The sequence below is a fragment of the Haplochromis burtoni genome, unplaced genomic scaffold (assembly GCF_018398535.1).
Source record: "Haplochromis burtoni strain Fernald_Lab_line unplaced genomic scaffold, NCSU_Asbu1 Contig_925, whole genome shotgun sequence".
NCBI lineage: Eukaryota > Metazoa > Chordata > Actinopteri > Cichliformes > Cichlidae > Haplochromis > Haplochromis burtoni.
In genome coordinates this window covers 38,339-49,403 of record NW_024583286.1, presented here as the reverse complement: position 1 = coordinate 49,403, position 11,065 = coordinate 38,339, and the positions used below count along the sequence as shown (strand labels likewise).

At 36.9% G+C, this 11,065-nt stretch overlaps 1 protein-coding gene across 2 annotated transcripts; it reads right to left on the bottom strand.

Moving 5' to 3' along the window:
- Window positions 1-1,428: 1,428 nt before the first annotated feature.
- Window positions 1,429-5,842, bottom strand: LOC102314574 (sialic acid-binding Ig-like lectin 5). 2 transcript variants are annotated; one of them, XM_005951088.3, is made up of 9 exons: window positions 5,707-5,842; window positions 5,419-5,521; window positions 4,600-5,010; window positions 4,000-4,320; window positions 3,619-3,876; window positions 3,242-3,526; window positions 2,923-3,028; window positions 2,755-2,824; window positions 1,429-2,252 (listed from the first exon to the last, which is right to left on the bottom strand). In XM_005951088.3, exons 2-9 carry the CDS (start codon window positions 5,477-5,479, stop codon window positions 1,941-1,943), a joined length of 1,824 nt encoding a protein of 607 aa, XP_005951150.1. In that variant the 5' UTR covers window positions 5,480-5,521; window positions 5,707-5,842; the 3' UTR covers window positions 1,429-1,940. The 2 variants fall into 2 exon arrangements, with proteins under 2 accessions (XP_005951150.1, XP_042072043.1); XM_042216109.1 differs by having other exon boundaries at window positions 5,788-5,842.
- Between the last annotated feature and the right edge of the window lie 5,223 nt (window positions 5,843-11,065).

Below are 11,065 nucleotides of genomic sequence, written 5' to 3'. Positions count from 1 at the left end.
TAACATAACATTTGAAGCATAATCAAATAAAACAATAAAAACTCCCTAACACCACAGTACAAGAAAAGAAGAAGTTCTAACAGTGACCAATAGAGAACCAATAGAAATTCATCACGTTTATTCCATCACAAGGTTTATTTTTCTTTCGAAGCAGACAAATGCCTAAAGGTGTAGTTCTTGCATCTTCCAGAGAAAGACTTTCCCCCCATGTTAATAGGTCTTGCATTAGTAGGGATTGTGTTTCTACATCCGATCCTTGGAATTTAACTCTCAAGCTCTTCCTCTCTAGGTCTTGAAGAATGTTATCTGGTTGGCCAACTCCTAATTACAGAGTAAGCTTTCCTCCTTAAACTTCCATAATATACAGGTCCAGCAAACTAACAGGTTCCTATTCTGTTGTATCAAAACAAATCCACAATAATCCTAATTAAACTGAATCCTTCTTCTGGTCAAATTGAATTATTATAAAAGCAAAACCATTCGGGCCATGTTATAGCCATTTTCCTTTAAAATATCCCTATCTGTCACTGGAGTCGGCTGCTGCAACCAGCTGCAACTGTGTCATGCAGCCGCTCACTTTCCTGCTTTCTCTTCCAAATTCATCCTTTCTCTCCCTTTAACAGAGAAGGGCCAAAATCTACACCAGTCAACTACTCTCAACTCCAAATAGTTGGCAGCTGAACTAGACTGAATTCTCCTTCCCACATGTGTGTGATTGATATCTTACACAAACATAAACGAAAACAAGAGCATGCAATAACTGAACAGGAACCCATTTTTATGGGATACTCTATATACATATACGCATACATATACATAGCAATAATCTGAATATTAATCATTTGTGAAAAACTGAATATTGACAAGGTGAAACAGCTGTGGAGCTCAAGCAGTCTAAGATTTAAGCTGAGCCAGACTGTTTTGACTGAGTCATATTTATTAGAAATGAATGATACTTCCTAAATATAACATTTTATCAACTTAATGGATTTATTAAAAGCAGATAGTCATTATTTTTCAAAATGTTCATAAAAAAGCTTAAAATACACATATTCATTCATCCATCCATTCTCTTACACTAATCCTTATCAGGGTCCCAGGCGCCCTGTGGGGGGTGGCAATAAAACATATTTAGTGTTGAACTCTATTGTTCTCAAGAGGTTTTAAACCAAGTAAATTATAGAAAAAAATTGTCATTTTTATCGATCAATACTCTGGGATTGTTTGGGGACTTTTGTCATTAGCATTAGAACTACTGAAGCTAGTTATATCAAAAGTTTTAAATGGATTATTGGTATAGAACAAATGATTCGGTCAACCTGATGATGGTGCCGGATAAAAACTGAAAAAGAAAATAAATGATCTTATGCAAAAGAGGAAAGAAATGCATTTACTTAACAAAATGACATGTTTTTCTGGAGGAATACAAAACACAATACATCGTGTAAAAGGGCATTTTGTGAAAACACAAAAAGAAAATTCCAAAGGTTATTTGGCACACTTTGGCTACACACTTTCAAATATATTTAACCAGACAATGTCAGTGTTGGCCATCTGCCAAATGGAAACTTAAACCGTTAAAAATCTGCAAAATACATCAAGAATAGAGTCAAGCAAAAGATAAGCCACTATATTTACTGCTACTACTAAATGTCACTGGGCAAGATTTTATAGTAAAGCAGTATAGGTATCTAAAATTTGCTAAACCATAACATTTTTCTAATATTTGTAATCCTTAAACTACTGCAGAGCACGATATTCAAAGCTAACATTCTGTAAGATTTGATTTGTTAATATTTGTGAAGTTTACAGTATAGAGAAAATTGTCCTACAGTTAGTTATTCCAACACAAAATGGAAATCCATCCATCCATCCATCCATCCATCCATCCATTACATCTGAAGAGATCAATATTTATCCTTAGCAACTATAAGAATTCCTCAAATATCATCTGTTATGTCATTCACAGTGGAGTACACTGCCTCATCTTCCTCGTCCTTCTTTTCTGTTTCACAATGTTTCATCTCCCCCTCCAACATTTTACCGTCGTCTCCACCATCATCTTCTTGTTCTTTTTTTATTACCTTCTTAATTTCAGCGTACTCCGTCTTTGTGCTTTCTCGCATCCTTGCTGCCTTTCTGCCGCTGTGTGTTTTTAACAGGGAAAGATCAATGGTGGCATATTTCACTTCGTTTGTCCCACTGTTTGAGTTCAGGGTCTGGTTGTTTTGTAATGCTTGAGCATCATATATCTGTTAGGCACAAAGTAAGTAGTTTCAGTCATTTATCAGCTACAGGCAGCCAAACATTGTGAATACTATCGATTTATCTTGTTTAAAGTCTTTCATGCTTCAAAGGGTTTGAGTTCTCATTGGGTGGAAAGAAAGAAACTTTGCATTACTTTAATTCTGGTTTCCATTTGTGTATTTGTTTATTTATTTTATTATATGTTTTTTGTATCATGAATATTAAAGATCAAAGTTTTACTGTGACAGAAAGTTGAGATGTCTCATATTTTAAGTCAAACCATCCTATTTGCATGGTTTCTCTCTCCATCTGTCCCTTACTGCATTGCGCTGGAGTACACCTGAGAATCGCCAGGCTGTGTTAAACACCGCCTAGCAGAGTAAAGGTGGCGACACTGGATTACCAGCAGCAATGAGACTTCCACCATATGTATGTGAGATATTTGTGCTGAAACTCATTTAAACTATTTGAAGAGTTATATCAAAACAGACGAATTAACATAAATACCAGTGGATCATCTGGACGTGTCAGCATCACAAAAGTGTCATTCAAATGTCCAGAACTCGTCATTTCTTTCCTGTAGAAAAGGGCATATTTACAGAAACAATGTTGAAATGAATGTTAAATTGAATCTACAGAGAAACCTTAGTAATAACTACAAAAATAATTCTGTACCTGTAACACTTTTTGGCCAAAAAGCAAACACCTGATGAAAGAACTGCACCAATCAAAAATGCAATGATAATTTCCAGAAATCGCCACCTAAGACCCGATGACGGCTCTGCACTCGAAGGAAACAACATGAAAAACCTGTTAACTCACATTTGCCATTGAATTATATACAGCACACCTAATGGCTAGTCTAATGATTGTCTTAATTACATAGGTCATAGATTACATGGGTCAGAAAATGGTAGTAAAAATGTCAAGTGGTTAAAAGTGTTACAGAAACGGTTTTAATTTAAAACAACAGCAACAACCAAACAAAACTTACCATCTTTTTTGGACAAGTTGTTATTAATCAGCAGGTTCTCTCTTTCTTCTCCATTTCCATTGTTGCTGACACATTCAACAGTGCTGTTGCCATGGTTTTTTACAGTGAGACTGACAGTGCTGTTGACTGTGTGGTTTGATACACTAGTAATGACAGAGTACTCAGTGTGGTGAGTCAACAGAGGCCATGTGATGTTAGGCAAAGGAAAGCCTTCACTGATGCACACACAGGTCAAACCCTCAGACTGAAGCACACATCCTGAGCCATTCTGTATCTTTGTATGCCCTGTAAACATGTAGTCAGAATCATAAAACAGGACACGCTGCAAGCTATAATGTTAATGAACTTCAGGTTAAAAATACATGCCATCTACTTACAAGTCACAGTTACATCAACATATGAATTCAGAGTTGTGTCCAGATGTTTTACTGTACAGATGTACTGTCCTGAATGTTCTGATGTTACATTATGGATGACAAGTGTAGCTGATCCAGTGTCATTGTGCAGGTTTGTGTCAGAACCAAGTTTAGACCACACAATCACGGATGGAGGGAAACTTTCAACACTGCAGGTCAGATTCAGAACATCTCCCTCCTTAACGGTTGTAACACCACTGATTGTAATTTCTTTCTTATCTGTTAGATAAAAATATACATTTTACAATCATGTTGTTTCCTTTTCAGACTCTACTGATCATCCAATAGATTTCAAATAAATAAATAGATATAAACAATAACAACAGGTTACGAAGTACTCACATTTCACATTTACTGTCAAAGTCTCCTCTGTAGTTTTTCCACATGTGAAGTTGATCTTGCAAGTGATACTGGTGTTGTGGTGTTCAGATGAAGCGTTAAAGGTCAAAGTTGAGATGTGTCTTTGTGTGAAAGCCGCCAGATTCTCAGTCTTGAAATTAGTGCTGTTTCCTGTAATGTAAGATTCAGTCCCTCCTGCTCCTCTCCATGTCCAGGTGATTTCAGGAACAGATCCAGAGCAGAGACCAGGAGCAGTGCAGGTCAGTGTGGCCTGCTGTCCCTCTGTCAGTGTGGGAATCATTACTCTGGGCTTCAGATTAAGACCTAATGAAAATAAATTGCATTTATAGAAACACATCAACTATCTGAAGTTCATCTAGTAAATCAATCTGTTTTTTCAAATAAGATATTTAATGAAAATGGTTAATGGCGATCATAAGTTTTAACAGGAACTGCTGCAGTTCCTACCAGCTACCATAGAGGTCAACAATTCCCCAAAATAATGAACACTTCATTAAGGCCTTAAAAATACTAAATATGTTATTGTACATGAACAAATATCTTCTTTTTCAACATGATTGTCCTTGAAATAGCTTTTTTCACCTTTAACTGAGACAGATACTCTTGGAATGAATGTGAATCCATCTTGTTTTCCATTCAGTTCACCGGTAACTCTGAACTGATATGATCCAGAATCAGACTCTTTCAGATCATTAATGATGATGCTGCAGTTTTTTTGAGTCACATCAGGCTCCAAACGTGAGACTCGTCCTTCAAACTCAGCCTGAGCTTTTTTGTCTGTGTTTTTGTTGCTGTGAAATATTATGTCAGCTTCACAGCACCTATGTTGAGCTATACATTTGTACCAAACTATATGTTTGGGTGTAAACTCATCAGCAGTAGTAAAAGAACACGGGATCACAACACAGAGTCCAGCCTCTGCTGTTAGTTCTCGCTCAGTGAGATTAAGACAGTATCCTTTGCCACAGTGTTGTTGCACCAAGGGAGAGGCACCTGTTAATGCAAAGGGAAAGATAAATATAGTGATAAAGAATATTTACTTTACAACAATAAACATGATGTCTAATTAAAGATATTGAAGTAACTTTTATCTTTTACACTGGCTGCTTGTTTGTGCTGTACTCCACAACTACTATAATGTTCTCATTTCACAGCTTATTATATCCAGGCTATGGAATCTCCCTGGATGTGCATCAACAATATCTCAGAACACGTTTAACAAAACATTAAATTAAAATGGCACACGAGCCAATAGATGATAGTAAAGGCACAAATTTATGATGAACTGTGGGTAATAAAAAATTCTTATCATCTGGATACATTTCAGAAAAAGAGTGTTACATGCAAATATTTTAAAAAGTCAAATACAAATATAGCAGAATTACAGGACAAGATACAAACCCGTTTCAGCAATGCTTCCTTTTACAGAGACAAACAGAGCCGACCAGATGAGAACAAACATGTTCGTTGCTCGAGACGTTCAGTCTCTCCCTCCACAGAATAACTTATCCAGCAGATGAAGCAAAAAAGAAATCAAAACAAAAATTGAAATAAAGAAAAAGCCAACAGTTCACATCACACATGAAAAGAAAGATGTATAATATATATAATAGAATATAAATGTATATTAACTGCCAAATAAGAGGACAGCCTTGTAATATTTGATTAATAAATAATGGTCTTACTCACCATCACTGCTACAGATGTGAAAAATCTTTACATTTCTTCTTTTAAAAAGATTTTTTGAGCCACATTCAATTTTATTTTTACCTGTTTTACTTTATTCTTCAAAACTTCTCTTCTCACTGATGTCTGGTGACTCTCTAAACTGAAGTTTTTCATCCTCATCGCTCTTTTCTTTTTCTTCCTCCTTCTTGCAAAATGATTTCAGGAAGTTTCTCAGTAAACCACTCAACTTTACAGACTGACGTTCAAGTTCCTCTGTATGCTATATATAATTATAACATTGTTTATTAAATAATTTACCTTTTTAAAACATAATGGTATCTTATTTTAACATTCCAATAATGATGCTCCAACAAGTTTTATATTTTCATATCAGAATCAGAATCGGGATCAGAAGACTTTATTTATCTCCAAGGGGCAATTAACAAACAACTGAGCAGCATACGTGGAAGATAAGGACAATAAGAACAGGCAATAGAAGACAAATAATAAATACACAGAATATACAGAATATACAGTTTTAAAATTACACAGTTTTAAAATTAAAGTGACTGAAGGTGAATAAATAACCGCAAGTGACTAAAAGTGAATAAAGTGTCAGTAGTGTAAGAAGAATTTAGTTTATGTTTCTGGTGTGGGAAATGTTTTTACCGGCTGGAGTTAAAAAGCAGAGTGGCTTTGAGGACAAAGGTGGCTCTCCATCTCTCAGTCCTGCAGGAGCCATTGAGATGCTGGGTGAAGAATGTGAGAGGGGTCGTTGATGATTTTGGCTGCCTGTCTAAGGGCCTGTTGGCTGAAAACCTGTGCCAGAGTTCTGACAGGCAATGATTTTAGAGCACACTGATGGAGTGTGCTGCAGTCTGTTCCTGTTCTGAAGGCTGAGGAAGTGGAACCAGCAGGTGATGGAGAAGGTCATGATGCTTTCCAGGAAGGCATAGTAAAAAGTCATCATGATGGGTGTGCTGACTCCAAAGGAGTTGAGTTTCCTAAGGAGGTATAGCATGTTGGCAGAGAATTTCAGGAGGTTTTTGAAGATGGTTCCCAGGTATTTGCACTCCTCAATACCTCCACTGGCTTCCCGTGGATGGTGGTGGTGACTGAAGCAGCCAGATCCCTCGGCCTACTGGAGAAGGTCACCACCATCTCTTTGGTTTTGCCTATGTTCAATTCAAGTCTGGAGCTGTCACACCACTCTACAAACTCCTGAAGAGTGGGCCTGTGGTGTTGTGAGGGGCCTGACAGCAGTGACAGGAGAAATGTTTTGTCAGCATATTCAACCAGGTGACAGTTGGGCTGTGTGGATCTGCAGTCATCGGTGTAGAGGATGAAGAGCAGGGGGGAGAGCACACAGCCCTGGGGGGAGCCAGTGGAGGTGGAAAAGAGACCGGAAAGAGACTTGTTGACCCCAACTTTCTGAGTCCTGCTGGTCAAAAAGTCCAGTATCCACAGGATTAGCTGATCATCCAGGTGAAATCGGGTGGAAAGTTTAGTGGCCAGGATATGAGGCTGCAGAGTGTTGAACGCTGATGAGAAATCAGCAAACAGAAGTCTGGCGGAGGAGTCAGGGAGCTCCAGATGTTTGTGGATGGAGTCCAAGATGAAGATTTTGGCAGCATTTACATTACTTCAACATCATACCACCAATACAACATCATTTTATTGCTATATAAGTGTTTTCTTATGTACTCAGTTAAAAAAATGTTCCTTGAGACAGATTGAGTGCATTAAAGAACTTAAGAATTTAAAATAAACTTCCCCTCTCTCATTCTCAGTGTTTGCTGCCTCTCTGCAAACACTTCTGCATATTTAGGCTTCTTATGTATTTATTTATATTCTGCACCATCTCTGCTGCTCTTAGTATTGCCATGTAACTCATTTTAATATTGTTATAGCAATGCACTGCTCTGCACTTGTATTTGTGAAAATTATTTTTAACCATTTAAAATAAGATCAGTGCAGCAGTTTGTTGTATGTGTGAGTCTACATAGCTGTACCCAGAGGATTGTGATCACCAACATTATATATGTCATAAAAAATTTAGTCTTTTTCTTCAAGCACACCATTGTTTTTCTTGTGACATTACCAATAAGTTTGATGTGTCACATGGCCTTCTTCCTATTGAAAAAACAAAAGTTGTATCCAAGATGACCGACTTCTAGCAGTCAACAATCCCCTTATAGAATGAATACTCCATTAAGACCATAAAAATACTAAATATGTTATTGTACATGACTGAATATCTTTTTTTCTACATGATTGTCCTTGGAATAGCTTTTCATACCTTTAACAGAGACATATACACAGAGTCCAGCCTCTGCTGTTAGTTCTCGCTCACTGAGAATAACACAGTACCTCTGTAGTTGTTGTCCCCAGGCTGGGGCACCTGTGAATGCAAAGGGAAAGATAAATATTGTGAGAAAAACTATTTAGTTTTCAACAATAAACATGATATCTAATTAAAGATGTTAGAGTAACTTTTATGTTTTACACAAGCAACTTGTTTGTGCTGTAGTCTACACAACTACTATGGTTATATCCAGGCTATGAAATATTCCTGGATAATGATTAACAATATAACAAAAGATTAATTTAAAATGGCGCACAAGCCAACTGATGATAGTGAAGACACACATTTATGATGAATTCATCTATCTCACATGCAAATATTAAAATAAATACAAATAAAAATATAGCAGAATTACAGGAAAGCAGAAGATTCAAACCTGTGTCAGCAATGCTGCCTTTTACAGAGACAAACAGAGCCGACCAGATTAGGTCTTATTCACCATCACTGTTACAGATGTGAAGTCTTTATATTTATTCTTTTAAAAAGATATTTTTAAGCACATTTAACACATTTTTCTGTGTTTTACTTTGTCTTCTCATTGATGTCTGCTCACTCTCTAAACTGAAGTTTTTCATTCTCGCCTCGTCTCTCTTTTCTTTGTCTTCTTCCTCCTTCTTGCAACAACATTTCAGGAAGTTTTTCAGGAAACCACTCAACTTTACAGACTGACATTCAAGTTCTTCTGTACGCTATATGTTCATTATTTATTAAATAATTTACCCTTTTAAAACATACTGTTATCTTGAGATTTTGATATTCAAGTAATGGTGCTCCAATAAGTTTTATATATACATATAGCATCAAATCATCATCATTCACCTCATGGCCCTTTCCACTGTCAAGTAAGGACCCCACAATATTAGAGTGAAAACTTGATCTGTATATTGCGTTTAGCTTGTCTTTACATCACATTCAACATCACACAACCGATCTAAAATCATTATATCTTTATAAGTGTTTCTTATGTAGTCAGTGTAAAAAAATGTTCCTTGAGACAGATTGAATGCTTTAAAGGGCAAGAGCTCTTTAAAGCTTCATTCGTATCCATTTACATTGTGCAGCATTTCTGCTTTTCTTAGTAATTGCTGTGCAATCATATTTTAACATTGCTATATTAATGCATTGGTGGGTACTTTGTATTTGTGAAAATTATTCTTAACCATTTAAACAAAGATCAGTGTAACAGTTTTGTGTGTGTGTATCAGGTGCCTCAGTGGTTAGGTTTTGTTTACTCTTTGTTTTGATTCTTTGTTATGGTTTTGGCTTTTGTATTTCATGTTTCTTAGGTATTATTTAGCACCTTTTACAAGTTGTACTGGGTTATGGTATTATGATAACCGTGTGTAAGTGAGCTGTGTATTTGTGTTTATCAGCCACGTAAATTTGGGTACAAAAAAATGAGAATATTTGTGTTTGGTCGGTTATTTCTTTCTTGTAACAATCCTTTTTGGCAGGAAATTTTATATAGTCAGAAAGCCTGTTTTGTTTTGTTCCCCACACATTTGTATGCTGAGTAGCAGAGTTGAGTGTATAGATTGTATCTATGAAAAACTTGCCAAATCTTCTCCACCAAGGCCAAACAACTTACTCTGACTCAAAAAGCATATCAGCACAGAAACCTCTGACCAGCTGGGAAGTTAGCTCATGGGTGATGATATATGTGTCATGGTTCTGGATCCTTTTGACCCAGCTTTTTGAGTTTTAGTGATATTTTGTATAATGGTTTAAGTTTTAGGTTCATTAGTAGTTCGAAGTTAGTCGGTTTTGAGTTTCTTCTATTCCCTGTTTAGATTCTTGTTTATTAGGTTCCCTAGTGTCTCTGTCCTCTGCTTCTCTCTCAGTGTTTCCGTGTTGATGCGTGTTTGTGTGGGCATCCTTGTGTCTTGTTATAGAGTGTCTCTGCTTTCAACTAACACTTCCTCTTTCTTAAGTACCTCTAATGTACTTCCTCTGTCTTTGTGGTCAGTTTCAAGTAGTTTTATCACATTGCTCAACTGCTGTTCAGAAGCATATACTTCAAAAATGTAAATGTAAACATTTTATACCAAGCCTTTTCAGGAAAACTTATTAATACATCTTTGTATGCAAAAGTTTCCCAGATCACCTGCACAGCCTGTTCTGAGCTCATATATACGGAGGAGGCTGCACCAAATATACTGATCAATCTGCTTTAGTGTGCCCTGAGATAAAAGGGAGCTGATAAAGCTGATAAAATACCATTGATTAATTTACTTAGGCATGGTTCACAAACACGCTGTACCCAGACTAAAAAGAAGAGACTCCACAGTGGTCAACACAGCGTAGAAGATCGACTGCCCCCTCCCCTGTTTCACATCTATACATCCCACTGCCTCAGAGCTGAGGAGATCACAAGAGACTCCACCCATCCTGCAGCCCACCTGTTGTACTTGCTGCCCTCAGGTAGACACGACAGGTGCATCCAAATCAGGACTAGCAGACTAGCAAACTGTTTCGCAACCACACTACAGAACACACACACACTCACCCTACCCCAACACGTCAGCACCTCTCACACACATACAATGCACACACACACACACACACACACACACACACACACACATTTAATTGTTTATTGCTATTTATTCTGCTACCAGGAAGTTGCTCCTAATTGATGCCTTCTTGGTTCTGAATCATCTTCTGCTTCTCTGACATGTGTTGTCCCACAGGGCTCAATTTTAGGGCCACTGCTGTTTTTATTATATTTATTTTTCCATCCTTAGAAGGCATGGGATCACATTTCATTGTCATGCCAATGACTGCCAAATTTATTTGTCACTAAAGCAGAAGGATGTCATCACCATAAAACCTCTAGATGACATTAAAGCATGGCTGGCTTTAAACTTTTTCAATTTTAATGAAAAGAAAACAGAGGTGTTAGTGTTTGGACTCAGTGGTCCCTGTGAGTCCTCCTTTATTGATATGGGACCCTTGGAAGTTTATTTTATTTATTTAAACCTGTTATTACTGTTTTAAATTGGACAGCCAAATTAG

What these genes read in the sequence shown, in the direction of transcription:
- LOC102314574 (XM_005951088.3), bottom strand. Translation starts at nt 5,479, where the DNA reads ATGTTTGTTCTCATCTGGTCGGCTCTGTTTGTCTCTGTAAAAGGAAGC. An exon ending in TGTTGATGTAACTGTGACTT is followed by an intron (nt 3,527 to 3,618) that starts GTAAGTAGATGG and finishes ACATGTTTACAG; the next exon opens with GGCATACAAAGATACAGAAT. An exon ending in CACGTCCAGATGATCCACTG is followed by an intron (nt 2,253 to 2,754) that starts GTATTTATGTTA and finishes TGTGCCTAACAG; the next exon opens with ATATATGATGCTCAAGCATT.